Source organism: Engystomops pustulosus, chromosome 1 (genome assembly GCF_040894005.1).
Source record: "Engystomops pustulosus chromosome 1, aEngPut4.maternal, whole genome shotgun sequence".
NCBI lineage: Eukaryota > Metazoa > Chordata > Amphibia > Anura > Leptodactylidae > Engystomops > Engystomops pustulosus.
In genome coordinates, this window is record NC_092411.1 from 158,795,237 (window position 1) to 158,816,916 (window position 21,680).

At 41.8% G+C, this 21,680-nt stretch overlaps 1 protein-coding gene across 5 annotated transcripts in view; it reads right to left on the bottom strand.

Moving 5' to 3' along the window:
• Positions 1-8,812: 8,812 nt before the first annotated feature.
• TPM4 (tropomyosin 4) overlaps positions 8,813-21,680 on the bottom strand; it is a 50,019-nt gene continuing 37,151 nt past the window's right edge. The window contains exons 1-8 of one of the 5 annotated variants that reach the window (XM_072112972.1): positions 20,291-20,592; positions 15,023-15,156; positions 13,710-13,827; positions 12,994-13,064; positions 11,953-12,028; positions 10,740-10,802; positions 10,516-10,585; positions 8,813-9,278 (exon numbers count right to left, since the gene is read on the bottom strand). In XM_072112972.1, the coding sequence (XP_071969073.1) occupies positions 9,196-9,278; positions 10,516-10,585; positions 10,740-10,802; positions 11,953-12,028; positions 12,994-13,064; positions 13,710-13,827; positions 15,023-15,156; positions 20,291-20,422 (747 nt within the window). In that variant the 5' untranslated portion in view covers positions 20,423-20,592 and the 3' untranslated portion in view covers positions 8,813-9,195. Of the gene's footprint in view, positions 9,279-9,535; positions 9,733-10,515; positions 10,586-10,739; positions 10,803-11,952; positions 12,029-12,993; positions 13,065-13,709; positions 13,828-15,022; positions 15,157-20,050; positions 20,191-20,290; positions 20,596-21,680 lie in introns of those variants that run through there. The other 4 variants (XM_072112985.1, XM_072112979.1, XM_072112957.1 and 1 more) reach the window with 4 other exon arrangements.

Consider the following 21,680-nt stretch of genomic DNA (forward strand, 5'->3'; position numbering starts at 1 on the left):
TGTGAATTTGCCAGATCGGCAAAATCCTATATCCGTGACACATCAGATTTTCTGATTAAATTACAAGGTGTGATAGTTCCTCCAGATACCATACTGGCTACATTCGACATTTCTAGCCTTTATACCAGCATTAACCATGAGAGGGGCTTGTTAAGTGTCAAAAAAATATCGACGACTACCCCTTTATCCCCTGAATGTCAAACTTTTATTGCAGAGTTACTTGACATCATCTTGACATGCAACCACTTTATGTTTGGCGATGACTATTTTTTACAACTTCATGGGACGGCAATGGGGGCCAATATGGCCCCTACATATGCAAATATTTTTATGGCAGATCTTGAGGAGACATTGATATATATACGTCACCACTCTTTGCTCATGTGCTTAGGTGGTGGCGTTATATCGATGATATCTTCCTGATCTGGACGGACACATTGGACAATTTTCTCAATTTTCTTTGACTTTTTGAAAAACATGGACCTGGACATTAAATTTACTAAATCTTTTTCTACATCCTCCATTCAGTTTCTTGACACCAGCGTATATATTGAAGGAGAAAGATTATTGACCGATCTGTTCACTAAGTGCACTGACCGTAATAATTTACTTAGGTATGACAGCGCACACCCCAAAAGGACTGTGGATTCCCTTCCCTTTAGTCAGATGATCAGAGTCAGGCGGATTGTTGATTAACCAGACCAAGTAGAGTTAAGACTCAATGAGATGTCTGATAAATTCCTGGCTAGGGGTTACCCCAAGCAACTGATCAGTAGACATAGGAATAGGGTTAAGAATCTCAACAAAACCTCTTTACTCTACCCAAATAGTAGGGACCGGAGTAAATCAGAAAGGATACCGTTAGTCACGACATTTGGACCTCACAGCCAGTTTGTAGCCAAGTCAATGCGTAAACACTGGCCCGCACTGTCAGGATACCATAGTAACATTAGAGAGTTTAAAACACTTCCATTATTCTCCTACCAAGAAATCTGAGGGATAGTTTGGTCAAGAGTGACTTTGGTACCATTAAGAAGGGACCAAACCTTGCATCTCAATTAAAACCAGGTTCCTATCCATGCATGAGCTGCAAAAACTGCAGCTACATGCTTAAAGGTGATCATTTCACCAATCCATCTACGGGTATAAAGTACAATCTTAAACATCATTTGACGTGTAGGTCTGACCATGTAGTCTATGTCCTCATGTGCCCCTGTCCCAAAATCTACGTTGGGGAGACAACGACTGAGTGTAGAGTGAGACTACACAACCATCAGTAATCGATCAAAACATCTAAACTTGATTTACCAGTCCCTCGCCATTTTATTGAATATGGCCATAAGATTCAAGATTTGAAATTTTCTATCATAGACCACGTACCTCCACTTAGAAGAGGTGGGGACAGACAAAAGGTCCTTTTGAGACGTGAAACCGAATGGATTCATAGGTTGAATTCCCTTCACCCATATGGGTTGAATATGGACCTGAACTTGAACACTTTGAATTAGTGTTAGACCGATGCCCCTATCAGATATGCTGGATACATAAGAGTCGGAGTTAGGAAGTTTTTTATCTTATTTGATGATTTCATCTAAGTAATAATTTTTTCTTTCTTTCTGTTCACAGAACACACTGTTTGTAATGCCACTGGACAGTCAATCCCATAGGCTAATTGTCTGCCAATATGCCTACACCCGTCAACTAGGATGAAGAAATTCTTCCATATATTTTTTGCAATGTCCTCCTTTTGTGTTTATGGTTTTTTATACGCAACTGTGGCCTTAAGAAATTGCTCTAATTATGTTTATACTATATGGTATGTAGTGCGGTACACCATCAATATTGATACATTTGCCATCCCACAGTGGGTGCCCCGCACTCTTACCTTTAATACTTACCCGTGTACTGGCCTGATGTCCGTTCTCCCATATCCAAGATGGCCACTGACCGATGTGTGTGGATCTCGCGAGAGCATGATTCCTGGGAAAGTGTTGACGCGAAGTGACTGGGAGGTCTTGGCTGTGCTGGGAACGGTGCAGCAACGAGATTGCGATGTCACAGCGACACAAACCGGAGTCTTGCCCCCGCCACCCGTAGGTAAGGCCATGGATTATTTCGGGGGATTGATGCATCGGAGCCGTGATCGGGTATTATAATTGTGCTATTCCGGTCATTTTTGCCTGAACGAGTTGCGTCGGTGGTTGCTAAGCAACCACCGTGGACATGCGCTGTTTTATTGTATACAAACACAGGACGGCGTGATGGGATGAATGCCTAGTGGCAATATTTATTTATCCATTTATTGAGCATTGATTCATTATGATATGTATATTCACTATTGTTATCTGTACACCATAATTGGACTACAATGTCACATTATGAATTGTTTATCTATGTATGCTCACTGATGATGTCACATCAGGCGGGGGATATAAACCCGCCCTGTAACACTGATGCTATTACTTGAAAATGGCTACATTGAGATAGCTGAAACGTTGTAATCTCCACTGGTGAAATAAACACCTATTTGACACGGAGTGCTGCTTTCCTACTTTTTGCCTATTGGCTATGTGATACTGTGTATATATCTATGTGTCATGGGTTGGCTCTGTATATATTTATGTTTTACAGGGGGGAGGCTGTGTATAAATCTATGTGTTACTGAGGGAGAGGCTGTATATCTGTGTCATGGGGGTCTGTGTATATATCTATGTATTACTGGGGAGGGCTGTGTATTTATCTATGTGTTCCTGGGGACAGGCTGCATATCAGTGTTAGGGGGGGCGGCGCTGTGTATATAAATGTGACTGGGGGTGCCGCTCTCTCTTTCTCTCTCTCTATATATATAGTATATATCTCTAGCAACATTTACTTTAGTAAAAAAAAATGTAGGGAGGGCCCTCACCAGTTTGCACCCATGTTTAGACATGTTTAGATCTAAATGCCTGCAAAAACACAGCAAAACACATTACTACTTGCCGAACACAAGCATTTAGGTCTGAACCGTTCTGCGATCAGGGAGCAGTTACTCCAGATGGGATGAATTTTGAAACGCCATTCAGTTGCATCTTGTGAACATTTTTTTACCATCATTAAGACAGATATGATTTGTGATCTGTTTTTGCTGAATGCATTTGTAGTGCCTTTCAAAACGCAATGAAAATGCATGGTGTAAACACGGCCTAGGAATGTATGGTTAATATTATATTATGAATTTTAGCTCTCTTACACCTGTTATTTTTTCTTTAAGAAGCTCCTCGTATTCTGCACACATTACCAGTAATAATTGTACATGTTTGAACATGCTTTCTGTGTAAAAGACAACTGGCTACGACTGTCAATGCCCGACAAATATGATGGGGACCTTTATTACTCAGTGCTCCCTGCACATTTCAGTACGTCACAGAGTGATCCAAGGTGGCATTTATCATCAGTCTCCTCTCCGGGAAGGACCTGGCCTGGGCTACTCCTCTTTGGGACAGAGACAACCCGGTCACGGCTACTCATACGGCATTTCTGGCAGAATTCCACTTTGTGTTCGAAGAACCTGCTCGGTCCTCCTCTTCTGAGACTTTGCTGCTGAATCTTCGTCAGGGGTACTCTTCTGTGGGAGAGTATGCTGTCCAGTTCCGGACCCTGGCCTCGGAGCTCTCCTGGAATGATGCAGCCTTGTCCACAACCTTTCGGAATGGGCTCTCTCCTCAAGTCAAGGGCTCATTGGCTGCTCGTGACCTGCCGTCTACCCTGAGTGGTCTCATCACCTTGGCCACTCAAATTGACGTGCGGTTTAGGGAGTTACGTCACGAGTAACCCCAAGTCCATCCAAGACGTCTACCTCGCTTGGCTCCTGCTTTCCAAAGGCCGCTCCAGTCTCCGACTGTACCGTCTGCAGAGGAGCCTATGCACCTTGGCCACTCAAATTGACGTGCGGTTTAGGGAGTTACGTCACGAGTAACCCCAAGTCCGTCCAAGACGTCTACCTCGCTTGGCTCCTGCTTTCCAAAGGCCGCTCCAGTCTCCGACTGTACCATCTGCAGAGGAGCCTATGCAGGTGGACCGAGCTCGGTTGTCTCCCAGGAACAAAGCTTCTCCACGACTGAACATACCTGTCTTACTCAGCTCCAGACCTGTTTTCGGACTCTGCCTTCCTGGATTCCCACTTGGCAGGAAACTTCTAGATGTTGCTTTGGTCTCTCAATACCATCTTCCTGTGGTCCTTCTCGAGAAGCCACTGGTCATCTCGTCAGTCAGTGGGCAGATTCTCCAGGTTCCGATCCGGTACCGCACTGAACCCCTATGCCTACAAGTATGTGTTAACCTGGTGCACGTCTTCAGTCCTTCTGGGTCTTCCGTGGTTGCAGCGCCACGCACCGGTGCTCGTCTGCCAGATGGGTGAAGTTCTCCGCCGGGGACCTGAGTGTCACTCACATTGTCTGGTGTCACCTTGTCCCGTCTCAGCTGTTTCTCTTCCATACTCCAGGTATCTGCTGGGTCTCCCTGCTCCATATGCTGACTTTGCAGATGTTTTTTTCGGAAAAGCAAGCAGAGACTCTGCCGCTACACCGACCATATGACTGTCCTATAGACTTGGTGCTTGGTGGAGTGGGGTCGAGTGTGCCCCCTATCTGTTCCTGAAACCGCGGCCATGTCGGCCTACATAAAGGAGAACTTGCAGAAGGGCTTTATACGCAAGTAGACCGGAGCAGGATTCTTCTTTGTGTCCAAGAAGGATGGTTCTCTCCATCCGTGCATCGATTACCATGGCCTCAATAAAGTCACAATGAAAAAACGCTACCCACTTCCCCTGATCACTGAACTCTTTGATCGTCTTCGTGGTGCCAAGGTTTTAACCAAGTTGGACTTGCGAGGGGCATATAACTCATCCACATACGTAAGGTGATGAATGGAAGACCGCTTTCAATACTCAAGATGAGCACTTCGAATATCCCTATCATATCATTGCCCTTTGGCCTCTGCAATGCATTGGCGGTGTTCCTGGACTTTGTCAACCACATATTCAGAGACTTACTCTAACTTGTGTTGTGGTCTACCTAGACGACATACTGTTGTTCTCTGCGGACATTGAAACCCATCAGGCCCATGTATGGCAGGTTCTCAGGCGCCTAAGGGCCAATCGCCTATATGCCAAGCTCGAGAAGTGTCAATTCCATCAGAAGAGTCTCCTATTCCTTGGATACAGTTCATCCCACATTTTTCCTCCCTGGTATCCTCCATTGTGGTGCTGACCAAGAAGAAAGCCAACCCTAGGGACTGTCCTCCGGCGGCTAAAGACGCTTTCACAAAGCTAAAATCTGCTTTTTCATCTTCTCCCGTTCTCACCCGGCCTGACTCTGAGAAACTGTTCCTGCTAGGGGTTTGACACCTAAACCGTTGGTGAAACCGCTGTAGCCGTTTTCACACAGATGGGTCCCAAGTGCCGAACCCTCAAAACCTTCTCCAAGACCTTTTCAGCCGCAGAACGGAACTACTCTATTGGTGATCAGAAGCTTCTGGCTATTAAACTTGCTTTGGAAGAATGCCATTATCTTCTGGAGGGTGCTTGTTATCCAGTCAGTATCTAAACTGATCATAAAAACCTCCTGTACCTCCAGACTGCCCAGCTTCTCAATCCAAGACAGGCTTGTTGGTTTCTCTTCTTCTCCCGTTTCAACTTTCTGATACATTTCCGTCCTGCTGAGAAGAATGTGAGGGACGATGCTCTCTCTCATGCCTTGGATGTTGTTGGGGAGAATCCTGTTCCTACACAAATTGGGGTAGATTTATCTAGCTGTCTGAAAGTCAGAATATTTCTAGTTGCCCATGGCAACCAATCACAGCTCAGCTTTCATTACCAGTGCTCATGAATATTTTAAAGGGGAGCTGTGATTGGTTTCCATGGGCAAATAGAAATATTCTGACTTTCATACAGCTTGATAAATCTGCCCCAATGTTCCTTGTGAACGGCTGGTTCTTGCTGTTCCTGTGGACCTTCAGCAACTTCCTCCTGGCAAGATATATATCCGACCTGCCCGAGAAGGATACTTACTTGGGGACATTACTCTCGTGTGGCTGGGCACCCTGGGATGCAGCGCTCTCTTGCCTTCATTTCCCGACACTACTAGAGGCCAGATCTGGTCAACGATGTACAGGATTTTTTGGGTTCCTGCATTTCCTGAGCCCAAAAAAAGCCATCTCGTCTTAAACCTGCTGGTCTTCTGTTGCCGTTACCGATACCCAGCTGCCCTTGGACTCACGTGGCAATGGACTTTATCACCTTCCTCGGGTAATACTGTCATCTGGGTGGTAACCAACCGCTTCTCCAAGAGGTCCCAATTCTGCCGGGCCTGCCGTCGGCTCCAAGTCTTATCAGCCTGTTCTTCCAGCACATCTTATACAATTAATATTTATCTCCCATGCACTATTGTTACCATAACAATAACTACCAGGAGATATATTTGCTTATGTTGCTGCATGCTGATATCAGAGGCTTGAAACGTGTGCCACCACGAAATTTCCTGTTGCCATGCCACAGAAGGCGCTCTATTGCAATTTGTCAGCATAATAACTACATAGATACTTTGAAAACTAGGAAAATCTATAATTCATAGCCTGTCCTGTCATAATTCATAGATTTCAATTACTGGACTATAAACCGCTAAATATTTCGGAGTTCACAAGCCAACCAAGTGAGCTGGACAGCCGGGTTATTATTTCGTAAGGGTGTTTGGTATGTTTCAGAACTGGCTGGATATAACTTCTCCATAGGAGACTAGTGTGAGAAGATAAGACATATTTGGAAATTATGTCCACTATTGTTACAAATATGACCATGTGGAGGGATTAGGGAGATTCTGAAGACCCTTAAAGGGGTTTTCCCATGAAAGAAATTTCTCAAATCTCAATCCCCTAGTGATGTTTACACAATACAGATCATTTTAACCCCTTACTTTACAATTGTACTCAGTTGTATTGCGGTTTTAGCTCCTATCACTAAGTGATGGTCAATATCGACTCTTTAAGCAGACACATTATGCTCCCTGTAGTTCTTTGAGCCGAAAATGTGGTTAGATTATCAGGGTACAAGGTTTATATACACTTTAATTTACCTTCTGAACATTGTACTAGTATCTGACACATAGAAAAGATGCGACAGATCAGAGAGGAGATCCATGACATGCATATTAAACACAATGGGGCACATGTATCATAGTTTTTCGACAGCCCTTTTTAAAGTTACCTGAAGTTGGCCTACTTAATCATTTCAATGTATCTTTTTACCCTTTGTATACAGGCAACGCATTGCATGTATCAGTCACTTTTGGGACTTTTTGCGGCGTGTGACTTTTTTGTCCCAAATAGTAGTTTACCAAAAGTAAGTCTGGGTCAAGCATGTTTTGTTTAGCAACTTATTAGGCGCAAAATTGGGACAATTCAAAGCCCAAAAGTTTCACAAGTTGAACATCTGGGCTGCAAATATAAATATGGCAATACTGCATTAAATCCTTGAGGCAGCCAACTTTGGTACGCTGCTTGATTCTGCGCCTAAAAAGTTGCAAACTGCAAAAAGTCACACAATAAAGGAAAAAGGAAGCAATAGGAGTGATACATGTCCCCCAGTGACTCTCAGTACTTCTCTCACACTATGATATCTGATGCATCTCTCTTCCCTTCCCTTCGATAAAAAAAACTTGCTTGTCTGTAGCTTGCAGCTTTTCTCCCCTCTGGTGTGATGTGTTTGCAAGCAGGAAGTGAGTTTCTTTGAGCTTGTTGTGGAATGCAAGGGTGGGGGCTGTAGATGAGAACAAGATGGCTTCCCCAACCGCAAGTCAGAAGTTATAGGGTTGTGTCTAGGGGCAACTGAAATTGTGTACACCAGTACTGATAGAGACAGGTTTGAATTATATCTGTGCAATGCTGTATTTTTGTAAATGACAGGGAATTAGAGAATGTGTTATTTTGTTATTTAAGAAACTTGTTAAAGAATACCCCTTTAAAGGAAACCTACCACTTGTAGTGGCAAGTTTCCGATAGCAATATCGGGCACCAGCTCAGGGTGAGCTGGTGCCGGAGCTTATTTTAGTTAGTGCACGCGGCTACCGTGCACGCGGCTACATAGGAAGTGAATGAGAGCCGCGTGCACGGTAAGCGCCGAGCGCGTACCTGCCTGCGCCGGCTACAACGTTTAAAAAGTGTTTTAAACCGCGATACCTAAAATACTAAAATAAGCTCCGGCACCAGCTCACCCTGAGCTGGTGCCCGATATTGCCATCGGAAACCTGCCACTACAAGTGGTAGGTTACCTTTAACAAGAACATTCCAGAAATCACATGCTGTTAAACTAAGCAACCAGCCGAGCTGTCCACAATTTTGTTGGTTCTCTTCCATGGATCTTTAGTCAATCCGCCCGCCAGACAACTATAACCATTCAATGTGCCTAGCAAATGCAAACACTACCATATATCACTAATCTATTAGTACAGTACACCTAATGCAAAAACATGCATGAAAGGTGCAAATTAATTTTAGTGTAAAAGCGTTTATAACATGGTCGTTGTACAACATTTGAAGTGTTTCCTCGCAACTGCCATAATTGTGGTATATTGAGAGCATCTTAAATATAAATCACATGTCATCAATTTATGTATTTTTATGTTTACCGTTTCTCTCCAAAGCACCCATCTCCAATAGAATCTGAGCTTCATTCAGGAGCACAGAACATCCATTGCGTAGCAACTAGCATAGATACAAAGTGAAGCATTTTTTCCCTATTCAGAAAAGTAGTTTCCTTTTAAGAACCAAAACGATATTCAAATTAACACTTTGTCTAGTTCCATTTTATTGATGACACTTAACAACGCCTAGTAAACCTTTTGTATTTTTTTTATACCAACACATTTTGGTCATGTAACAGAATAACATAAGAAAGACAAACACTGAACATCTTGTGACTATTCTAACTTTAAATGTACATGGGTCCTTAGTATAAAAAGGATTCTTAAAAAAAAAAAAAAAAGAAGGTACAATGCACCAAAGTAACGTCAGGTTTTCAGCTGATCGTTGTGAACGGTTTCTTTGACAAATAAAATATTTGGTCGCAGTCATTGCAGTTTTCCCCTGGAATGTTAAGCATGAAAAGTGACAGACTGTAAGACTTTAAGGAAGGAATCAAGTGTGCACAACTGTCTTCACTTTTCATTATAAATTGTTGAGCTCTAGTAGTGTTTGGTCCATAACTTGATGCATTCCCAGATTTTCTTCTTTGGCATTTGCCAGTTTGTCTAAAAGAAAGACATGAAAATGAAGTCTCTGCATATTTACAACAGCTGAAGAGGATCAACAACTTAACTTAAACCAAGTGCGAGAGTCAACCGCATGCACAACATGCTATACAGCGTAAAATGAGATAGAATGTAGAATTGTCATTTATTTGTGAATATTGGGAGTATTCTGTAGGCTTAAGAGTATATGAGATGTATAGATCATGACTGAATGCCTTTTCATAAATGCATTACACACAGAATAGGAAAGAGAAAAATGAAAGTGCAGAAAGATTTTATTTTAAGAGAAACATCAGCACAGGAATTCAGATAAAAGAAAACTTGCTGACAGAAAATATGAGAGAAAACAGGAGACAGCACCAATAGACAGTCTACAACGAGGTCATGTCATTGAGAGCATGGTCAAGCTCTTCACTGATCGCCTTGTACTTGAGCTTCTGGGCATACAACTCATCTATCATAGAGAGGAAGCAGGAATCATTCAGAAGGACAGGAGGAGAGTCGAGTACAGTAGCAGAACAGTATGAAGGAAGCGTGGAAGAGAAAGAAATCTGGTTACTAAACAGTAGATTAAAAATGGATTGTTCTTTGAGCAATAATAAAACATTCTCAAATAATTAGTGGCAACATCTTTGACTAACATATTGGTGGTAGTGTAACCTTATTATTGATTAGCTAAATTAGATGTGTATTGAAACTAACTCAACAGCCCAGCTGTTTGAAGGGGCATCACGCTCATGCAGCCACATTTTCAATGCTTACACCACTATGACTACATTCATGCCATTTGCAGAGTATTGCAGCTTCATCCCATTCGCCTGACTAGGATAAAGCTGTGATATAGTGCCCTCCACCCTTTACCAGATGGCATTCTTGTAGACCAAGCATTGTAAAAACAAAGATTTGTTCAAGCTGTGCATGTAAACAGAGGAATTTATACTGAAGCTTTATTCATCGGATATTGATGGTTCAGTAACTTTACCATCAAGGATGTGTGTAAAGGATGTAAGTAAGCAGTTTTTTTTATAGACCACCACTTACATAAAGCTGAGAGCAATGTCCAGCACAGTTCTTCATCTGTAAATAGTTATTAGAATATGCTTTGTGGAAGAGCTATCCAACCAATTTTAGTTTCTATAAGTTATAAGTCTATTGGACCCTCTTGTCATGACAAGTCTTTAGATTCAGCATTTATAAATAGGAAATACGTACAAGAATCCTCATTTGCACAGCTTACCTTCAAGGTCATCAATAGTTTTTTCTAGTTTGGCAACTGTTCTTTCTGCAAACTCAGCCCGAGTTTCTGCCTGTTAGATAAAAAAAAAATGCAAATAGAAGAATAAATGTGCGCTGCAAGCTATATAGTGGCATATTACTCTTCTAGTCCTCTACACCCACACCAAGACAAAACACTACTTTGTAAATATTGTAGTGCTAGACTTGCTTTGTAATCCATATTACCTCTTTAAGTTTGTCTGTTAAGATCTTGATTTCTTCTTCATATTTATCTTCTTTTTCTGAATACTATAAAAAAAAATTTCAATGTTATGTTGATAACAAAAAACTTTTCTAGCGGTTTTTCAGCGTTACAGGAAAGCATTCCCCTTTAGCTTTGTGAAGAGTAATAAACCTTCAGTTCACAGTCTGGAAAATGCTTGTCCCCGAAATTCTATTGTATATCAGTTATATTTGTTTGGTCTGCAAATATGGGTTAGGGCCGTAGTCTGCAATTGTACCTTTACAACGTAGAAGCATTCTAATGAACAACATTTATGGCTTATCTGTAGCCAATTTCTTTTATTTTCATCAATGCCTTCTGCAAGATAAAGTATATATTTTTAATTTTCTCTCACTATAAGCTGTAAGGGGGCTTGTTTTTGTATTTTGTAGTTTTATTTTGTAAATTGTAGTTTGAATTAGCATAATTTTGAGTTTTAGTATCATTTTCTTGGTTGGTACAGGTATGGAAATACTAAAATATGTGTTTTTATATTATTTTTAAGGGGATGGGCCCCTTTGAAATCACTTTTATTGTTTTGATAACGTAGCAGCGCACCAAATGCAGCAGGGCTCAATGCATTGAAATCTTTTTTCTATGGTGGCGCATCAGATGTGTCCTCTCAATGGCCAGCCGTAAAAAACTGACTAGTACAGCAATTATTGAGGGGTAAACAGTAGGTTTCAAGGATTGTCATTTGTGTAGGACAAAATTTATGAGGGATTTGGGGTCTTTTATATAGTTGATCAGCTAAGTAAACATTCATGCCTAATCAATGCCCAGTGGAGCATGTCTGTTAGCAGCCAATCAAATTCTCATTTGTTGACTGATCATAGCCATGGCAAGATGCTAGGGGTGTCAATTTGCGAGATCGGCCATCAATCCGATAAGGTTTCCCGGTTGCATGGCCGAACCTGCACATCGGGTCCGCTCATCTCATGATGAAAAAGCACAAGTTAAACTCCCACATTTATTCAGACCACTTCCAATAACTGATGGTTACCAAGGGCTGCATGTGAAAGGCAATTCATCTGCCCGTGTTAAAAGAACTAAACTTAGTAGCTCCAGAGACATTTGTTTTCAACTAAATTCACAGATAAAATCATGGGATAACAAAGGATTTCTGCAGAAAATAAATTTATGACATTAACCACATTTTGGTTCCAGCCACCTTACCTTTTCAGATTGAGCCTCCAGAGATTTTAAATTGTTGGTCACATTTTTCAATTCCTCCTCAAGATCACTGCATTTACTGCAAGAAAGAAAAAAAGAAATGAATGAATAAGCAAAACTAAGGGAAAGGCAAGATACTCATTCCTATTACCCAAGTAAATTTATTTTATTAGCTTAAAGCATGAACCTAAGAAGTCTGCATTGTGAGCAAAAACCTTAGGAGAGACGCCACACCAGGTAAAGCAACTACCGTATATACTCGAGTATAAGCCGAGGCCTCTAATTTTACCACAAAAACTTATATTTTTACTCGAGTATAAGCCAAGTTTGGGTTTTCTGCACATTTTTTTGTGCTGAAAAACTAGGCTTATACTCGAGTATATATGGTATTTGATCGCATGAATGATATATCATCTGCAGTTGTTTTTTTTTATCTATATGGGAAACAAAAAGTCATTTTACTTTAAAACATTAACCAGATTAGTGGCTATTGTCCTTTAATAAATCTGTGTGCAGTGTTATTCTGCACTGCTGGCGGTTTTTGACAAAAGGTCGCATAAAATGTTGGAAAAGTCACATGGACTGACTGGAAAGCCATTTTTTTTAAAAAGTCACAGAACATAAATCTGGCTTTGCACTATCTGACAGATTAATAAATCTGTTGGTTATTGCTTCTATGTTTCGTTGGGGATAAGTGCCCCGTGCAACTTTTTGACATGAAATAGCAGAGATGCAACTTTAATTTTACGCCCAAAAGGCCAGCAAAACCAATGATAAACAATTCCACTGTTCTGACATGCAGAAGTGATACACCAGATGAATTATACCGGAGGCTGCATTCAAACCCTATAAACAGCAAGGCCCTTTTAATTCTTGTCATAAGCAAGCTTTCACCAACTGTTTGCAATGTCCAGAATATATAACCAAACATGGATGTGTTCAGGCAGCCTTTTCCATACACATCCATCATTCAGTATCTGAATATAAAATCAATCAAATGTCATTTTTTTCCCCTGCAGAATGGAAAGTGTCAATCATTCTTACAGTTCAGATACTTCTGCACGTTCCTCTGCTCTCTCCAACTCTCCCTCAAGAATAACCAATTTACGGGCAACCTAACAGGAAAAAAAAACAAAAAAACCTAGTGGTTATGCGTAATCATGATAGCATCCAGAAGAAATACTTATTTGTAACCACTATTTGGCATAAAAAAAGACAGATTTGTTCAAATTAAGCTTTTCACTGTAAAACTGTATTGTAGCATCAACACTTATTCACTTAGTAAAATACATTTACTCTAGATTTCCACTGTTTATTATCTGTGGCACCATTGTGCACATTATTCCTGTACTGTGTCAGGGGTGAAACACACACAATAAGTGAGCATTAAGCTCCTGGAATACAGAGTAGCCAAAAATTCACCATGGCCAACTCTCCAAAAACCACTTTAACTACGTATATGCGCCCCCGCAATAGGCCCATAGCAGTTTTGCAGCAAACTAACTCCATAAGCGTGCAGGATTTACTGGACCGAACACCCATGCAGAATTCATTTCAGAGATTCTAGGTTTGGGAAATCCTGCACAACTCACATGTGGGTAACAGGTTTAAAGCATTCCACTATAATGGAGAAAACTCCTATGTGCTTTAATCCACAAATCATTATGGCCTAATGCAGGAGAATGCTTTTAAGTACAAAAAATAAAAATGGCACATTTGAGTGGCACAGTAAAATATGTCAGATTGTGCAGATATTTTACCTCTTCATATTTACGATCTGCTTCTTCTGCAATGTGTTTAGCTTCCTTGAGCTGCATTTCCTGGATTTCCATTTTTTCTTCATCCTTCATGGCCCTGTTTTCTATTACCTTCATTCCTCTACAAACATTAAATTGAATTAATTCACTAGTAATCGTGGCCATTGTCAATAAAACTGTATCAAATACTCTGATGTCTCGGGATCCCTACTAAAATGATCACAATGGCAGTGTGTATGAGTTCTTTGAAAATGACTAACATTTTGCCTCTACAATTGTCTGCTTAAAGGGAACCTGTCAACACTTTGGGGCAAATTTACTTACCTGGTCCATTCGCGATCCAGCGGCACGTTCTCTGCGGTGGATTCGGGTCCGGCCGGGATTCACTAAGGCAGTTCCTCCGACGTCCTCCAGGTGGTTTTTCCGAATCCGTCGGGTTTTCGTTTGGCCACGCCCCCCGATTTCCGCCACATGCATGCCGGCGCCGATGCGCCACAATCCGATCGCGTGCGCCAAAAACCCGGGGCAATACAGGGACAATTGGCGCAAATCGGAAATATTCGGGTAACACGTCGGGAAAACGCGAAACGGGCCCTTAGTAAATGACCCCCTTTGTCTTATATTACCTGGAATCAGAGGGGGTGTCCTGCTCTACCGACCCCACCCATCTACTCCTCCCCATGCCTTCTTACTGGTTAAGGTTCATGTCATGTAACCAGAGTGACAATCTCAGGTCCTTTAGCCTCTTAACAATAGCAAACTGCACCCCATGCAAGTATCTGACCACATGAAGTCACAGCAGCCTCCATGGACTTCTACTCCTCTCCATCATCCATGGAGGCTGCTGTGATTTCATGTAATCACCTACATGGTGTACATTTTGCTATTCTTAGAAGCCTAAAGGACCTGCGATATCGTCACTGGTCACATGTCATGAATGTGACACAAGGTAAAATAATTGACAGAATATTTCCCACCTGTACATAGGGACTGTTTGCTAATATTCAACTACAGACATGTAAAGCTCTAAGTACAAGGAGGCAGGGCAGTGATTTGAAGAGACACAAAGCTGTCAGTCACATTAATGGGGTGTGGATACCACTGCCAGCCTGAGAGAGAGTCACAGATACCAGACATGAGTCACAAAAGCTAATTTGCACATCAGAAAAAAAATGTCTGTAATTAAGGTACAGTGCTTAGTAGAGACCGTATTCTAGTGCAACCTTGGTAAAACATATCCAAAATTAGAGTAAAATGATAATGGGGATGGTATACTGTAGCTATAAATCAAACACACAACATTCTAGATTTTGTACCTTTCGCTCTCATCAGCTGCCTTTTCTGCCTCTTCTAATTTCTGTAAAGCTGTAGCTAGACGCTCTTGAGCGCGATCCAACTCCTCTTCCACCAGCTGGATACGGCGGTTTAATGCAGCAACCTCTCCTTCAGCCTGAAATAAAATAACATTTTACAGCAAGGTAAGTAAAGGTTTCACCTGTAGAATGATGCAAGGATGCACAACAATATGCTTCTATAATATTGGTAAGAGAAAAGAGTTCTGCAAATCATTGAGCTTTTTATTGTACATTTCTAGTATTCTGTATTTCATATAGTAGACACATGATAATATAAAATAAGAAATGAAAGTCCTAGAGAAGTGAACAGCTATTATATGGAGCATCATCATAGAGTAAGCTGCAGTAGTAAGATAAAAGTGAAACGATTCATCATGGAAACTCCACCTTTCCCTTTTTAGAATGTGAGGATTCTCCTTATAAGGTAATAGCAGTATGGGAAGGCCGGCTGACAGGAAACCGCCCGCAGAGTTATGCTGGAAGGGCTGCAGGATGCTAGCTGTGGGAATAGCTACAAATGCTGATCCCTGGAAAGATTACTAATACATTACAGATTGCCCGCCGTCTACCACCCTTACATTTCCTACTGCACCTAGAAAATGGCTTCAAAAGAAATAAAATACTAACTGTGATACAACCATAACACAAAAATATCCTTGTCACATTTAATACATCTCCTAGAACTCCAAACAAACATATGTAATACAATGTACATGGTGCATCAAGCTTCACAATTTCCAGAAGCCACAGGCCTAAAATCATCTATACCATAAAATACTGTGGATGCTTCTGGGCAAAGTAAAACCGTACAGGGACATGTCCAAAACTTCTGCCTTCCGTATTTTTTTCCCCACACACATACTGCAGGAAGGAGAGACTTATTACTGTAAGCTTCTATTAGGAAACAATTTTTGGTGCTCAGCTCTAAACGCCTGGTCCTCTGGAGCAATACCTATACCAGTGATGGCAAACCTTTTAGACACAGTCCCCAAACTACAACCAAAACCCACGTATTTTTGGCAAAGTGCCAATGCGACCATTTAATCAGTAACTTATTACTCCCTGCTTTTTCAAAGGTTTAAATTGTATAGACACCCAAAGACACCAATACAGTAGAAAGAAGGAGAAGAAGTTTGGATTATCATTGTAGCTTCCTTCTGGGGTCCTGGGCTGCCTGTAACTGCAAGAGGCCTTGAGTCCTGTCTGGCAAGGGTGCCCATAGGTTACCCGTGCCATAGGTTCGCCACCACTGATCTATACTATACTCGTATGGATCTGCTTTTTGGAAAAGGCCAAAGAACTATACTGAACCACAACTGAGAGGAAACCCCCTCTGCAAATGACCTGCTATACAGTTACATCAGGAAAGGGTGTGCCAGCAGGATACTGTGTCCCTAGGCTACACTGCTTCTTACTACTCACAGAAGCACAAAGTCTGTCCCAGAAGATAAATGAATGATTTACCAAAACCATGGAAACAGTTGGATAGATCAGTTTAGGTCTTTTTAACCATTCTGTACAAATAAAAGCAGACCAAAAAATACCCCTGCTTAGCCCCAGGAGAAAATGAAGTCCTAAAGGGGAAAGGCTGTCAACTTGTGTAGATCTTGAGTGCCTTTAACAATGGAGCAGATGTTGTAGCCTCATATTCAATTCTCAGACATGCACCAGATCCATCACAATACTGATACATCTGTGTCTAGTCCGAGTTCACACCTCGTACATCTATTAGTTGGACTACTTTGCACCAGAATTTTAATAATCTAACTAATCTATTTGTTTCTTCACAAGGTTAAAAAAAAAAAAACAGAGCCATATGTATAAGGTCAGGTCAACAGAGCCTGGTAGACAGAACATGAAATGTACTGGAGATAGCTGTAGTAAGTGTTCTGCAATACAAAGATATAATATGGGAGTACAGTATATAAAAAGTAGGTTGTAGCTGACACCCAATATATGTAATAGGCCTGAGAGTGGGTGGCAAAAACACCTAAGCACAGGTTCAACAAAGTATTCCATTGTCTGACAGGTGTAGGGTGCACACAATGTTTGGGTGGAGTAAAGTTATAAACTCTGCTGTAGGTTTTGTGAACATTAACCAGGATCAATATACACAACATTTACTGAATACTTGGTAGAGTAGTAACCTGCCCAGAAATGCTAAAACATAGTAATCTACTGGGTCTAACACCCACTTACACCCTGCAAGTACGCAGTAATTTCGCTGTATTTTTTTTCTGAAATTAAGTATTTTCAGTGTTTTTGGTACGAGTAACTGCACCCAAATTGTAAATGCAACAAGTTAACAAAGAATCACCCGATTCCACAGGGTAGGCTGACACCATGTAGGTGCTGTGGTTAGCCTCAACCAGGCATTTAACAGGTGGCTGCTTTACAATAGAAATAATGAGCACTATACATACAACTATACCAAATATGTGACAGAATAGTAAAAAAGTACCGATTGCCTATTCCAGGACCAACAATAACAAAAATCTTGATTGAACCGTTTAGGCCAAAAAGACACAGGGCACAAACTGTGTGGAATTTTCGGTTAATGGCAAAAAGAGCTGTTTAAGGCAACACTTTCTGCTGGACAATTTCTGTGGCCTGAGGCAGTCTTTGGATTCCATAGGTGGAAATCTTCACACCAAATATACCAAGTGTGCACCGGTCTTTAAGGAAATCTGTCATCAAAATCCATTATGATAAACCAGGGGCAGTTACTTATAGATCCAGGCACTGTGACTGTGTTAATCTTCTTATAGTAGTTAGCCATGGACTCCTTCCTTCTAAACACAATTTTTATAATTATTTTAATGAGCCTGAAGGACTCTGGGGCAAGTTTCCTTAGGCCCTCACTGCTGTAGCTTCACAGGCTGTTACAATGAGCAGGGTAGTCTCCCCTCCACTTTATGCTTTTGCTATATTACACAGACAGAGGGAGAGTACAGGGTGAAGGAAAGGCGTGTTCTGCTCATTTTAACAGCCTTCAGGCTCATAATCTTAAAGGCTGATTTTAGAAGGAAAAAGTGTCTGTGGTTTATCACAGTGGATTCTGATTGTATATTTTATTTAAAGGAGTTATCCTGGTTTCCTGGAAACATAAAGGGGGGGGAGCAAAATTCAAAGCAAAATTTGAATTAGAAGAGTAGGGAAAGATTCTGCAAGATAATAAGATGTAACACTGAGAAATTGGAAGCATAGAGATGGGAGAAGAAGAACAAAGAAAAAAAGGGGCATTCTTAGTAAATTGTAGATTAAGATCAAGAACCGTCTTTTTGTTTTAAAAATCTAGGCTTTAAATTTTGGTCAAAATCCCCCCTCCCTATTTGCTACTATAAAAACTACCCTAAAGAATTGCCCAAGATGATGATCAAGAAGGGGGCTTACTCGTAACAGGAACAGTGTGTTGGGCAAGACAGTCCTGTCCTCAAGTGGCTCTCATGGAGTCAATAAATTACTTGTGCAGAATCAGGTCACATGCTCCACATTCTCACCTGGCCCAGGATGTTAAATCATGTCTGTTGGGAAATCAACAAGTGCTTGCACCACCTCTGGATGAGCTCATGTGGTGATTCATGGAGAGGAACGCACTACTCAGGTATGAGATCCTTTAGCTATCAGCATGGACAACAGGGGCAATGCTGGGACATGCCACACTGCTGATCTCATTTCTTCTTTATAACATTTCCTCCCATTTTCTCCAGCCTCACCATTAAACAACTAATATTTTACATCTTAGGACAACTCAACATAAAGCCAACCGCTTGTCATTGGAAACATCACATGGATAAAATTAAAGCTTTCTTCTGCTCTTAAAATCCAAGACCCCAACTGCATACTATTATTTAGAAATAAAGGGTAGAACATTTCCATCACGTGACAGATGATGTCCTTAGTATTGAAGCTGGCCATCTGGGGGGGGGGAGGATTTTCCAATCTAATACCAAGTTATGGAGCATCATTCCCATAGAATTATGATCAGTCAGGATACGATTCCAAGTGAAGGGACAGAGGAATCAGAAAAACTGCTCCTATATAGTGTCACTCTGGCAGATCTTATGTCATCACCGGCTACCATATTAAACACGAGCCACTGTGTCAAAAGCCGCAGCACAGATCCCCTCCGACGCCCTGGAGAAACAGCCCCATTCATTACAAGGATCATAGGGGTCTAAAGACATTGGGGCAACGTGGAAAAACAAGCTGAAGTTTTCTCATCCATCAGCAATTCTTTAGCAGAAGCTTACTCTTAAGCTGCATTTTCGCAATATTCAATGTCCAATGACCAGATATATGACATATAGGACATCATGCAATGGGGGACAAAACAGTGTTTATACAAATGTACAGCGTAAATTAGATTTCTATACACTTCATTCATGTCAACACATGTGGATGGCCCATTTCAGAGTCTGGGACAACAGAAGCATTATTGAAATTTATAGCTTAATACAATCTATACATACACATTTATATATAAAGATGGTACAAAGATCAGGTAACAGATAATGAAGACCTATGAAGAATGAATAAGGCTTGGTTCACATCTGCTTTGGATGTGCCAATAACAGTGTCACGGCATACCGCCAGTGAAGTAACAGTACTCCACTAGTTATTTGGGTCCATCATATTGTGGATCCGGCTCTGCGGTTACTTCCACCAGTATGAACCCATCCTTGTGTCTATAAACTTCTACTATACATATAACAACATGCAGGACATAGTCCCATATTCCCTGCCAGTTTATTTTCAGCCCTTGAAATACCACCACTGTGGCTCCGGTGAGAAAGGAATGCTTCATTGTGTGTGTGACACCACATCTGCTTGTCTTAAAGGGGCTGTCCATTTAGTATGAGCAGGCTCCAGAACAATCAGGTGACAACACTGCATCCTCTACTAAATGGACACCTCCGGACCCCTTATGTGTGGCTTCTCTCCTGACATCACTACCTGCACACCATGCAGTAGTTTCCCATTACCCACCTGGGCATGAGCAGTTTGCAGAGGGCAGTGGCATTACTAGCTGCCTGGCACTGTACCAGGGATGGGGTGTGGTTAGGTCTCTGACAATGAAGACAGCAGTGATGGAGAAAGAGTGTTACTGGGAGAGAAGGGATAGCCCGGAGCGTGGCCGGCAGGAGGAGCAGCGACAGAAGACAGGGAGCGGCAGGAGAGAGGAGACAGGAAGCAGAGGCCGTAGAGCTTCGAGTAGCTGCGCCTCACTTTCTCACGCATCTCCCGTTCAGTGTCCAGATCCTTCTGGAGATTCTGCGCTTTGTCTTCAGCATCGTCGGCCTGCAGCTGGAGCGCCTGGATCTTCCTCTTCACTGCTTCCAAGGAGTTGAGTCCGGCCATTCTGTAGTAGTGTTAGTGTAGGCTTCCGTAGAATTCCCTTGTTCTGGTTATGGCACTGGCTACACTACACCTCATAGACGGCTTGTGCTCTGCCCGGCCTCTATATACGCACTGCCAGCAGCCTGAGGGACTATGGGCAAGGGAAGGCAGAGAGGAGGCTGCGGCTGCTGCCTGCGGAATAAGTCTAGTCAATGAGTAGCAGCTTGGAATTCTTGGGTGAGGTCATGGCACGGGTGGGCTTGGTTACCTGTGGGCGGGGTCGAGTGGTGACGACAGCAGCCACAGGGCGGCACCCACGTTAAAAATATGTACGGTTTTTTCGACTTATTTGGGAAAGAAAATGTGGATTTTTTTCGCATCCCGCCCCTTTGCTGAATGACTAAGGCCTCTCATGGAAAGTTGAGGCAGCTCCCAGGGCGGCTCGGTGAGATGCTCTGTGAGGTGGTCATGGCTGACTTCTTCCTTTGTTCTCACCTACTGTACACTGAGCTGAGGCTCTATCTCACTTGTTACCCCTCTACGTGCAGTCTTGTAGGTACCAACCCTGCCACCACTGCTATGCAAATGGACAAGTTGTAGCCAACAGAAAAGGGTTCAGGAACCTGCCCAGCACGGTATCTCTTCAGTAGTAGTAAGTACACATGACAGTGGTTTTCACTCCATGTGTGGAGCCTGTAGGTCCTGTTGTGTTTGTGTCTTGACCATTCCCATTGAAAACTGTGGGAACGTAAAAAATATGATTGACACACAGGTGTTGACCGCGTGTGGACTGTTCTTGCGGACTACTTACTAGGTAACACAATCATATGACACATTCTGAGGGCGCGTTCAAACGTTGCATTGCATTTTTTGTTGCGTTTTAACACGGCTAAAGACCAGTTTGCAAATGCGTTTTATAATCCTAATCAGATGAAAGCAAGTGTCTCCTGCACCCTTTAAAAACACACAAAAGTTGGAACTTTGATTAAAAAATTAAGGGAAACTACTTCCCAGCAAATGTAAAAACGTATCACAAAACACGACGCAAAATAATTAGAAGTTTGTATCTTTTAAAAAAACGCAACACACAGGCAAAAATGTAACATAGAGACAAGAGGACTTCAAACATGCATTTAAATGGAACAGGAATGACATGATTTTATTTTATGCAATTTTTCGGACGACATACAGGTGACAAATGAAAAGCCTACAGTATGATTTTATGCTGCAGGTTATACGTATGTAAAATATATAACTAGATTTCTATGTAATCTTCAGC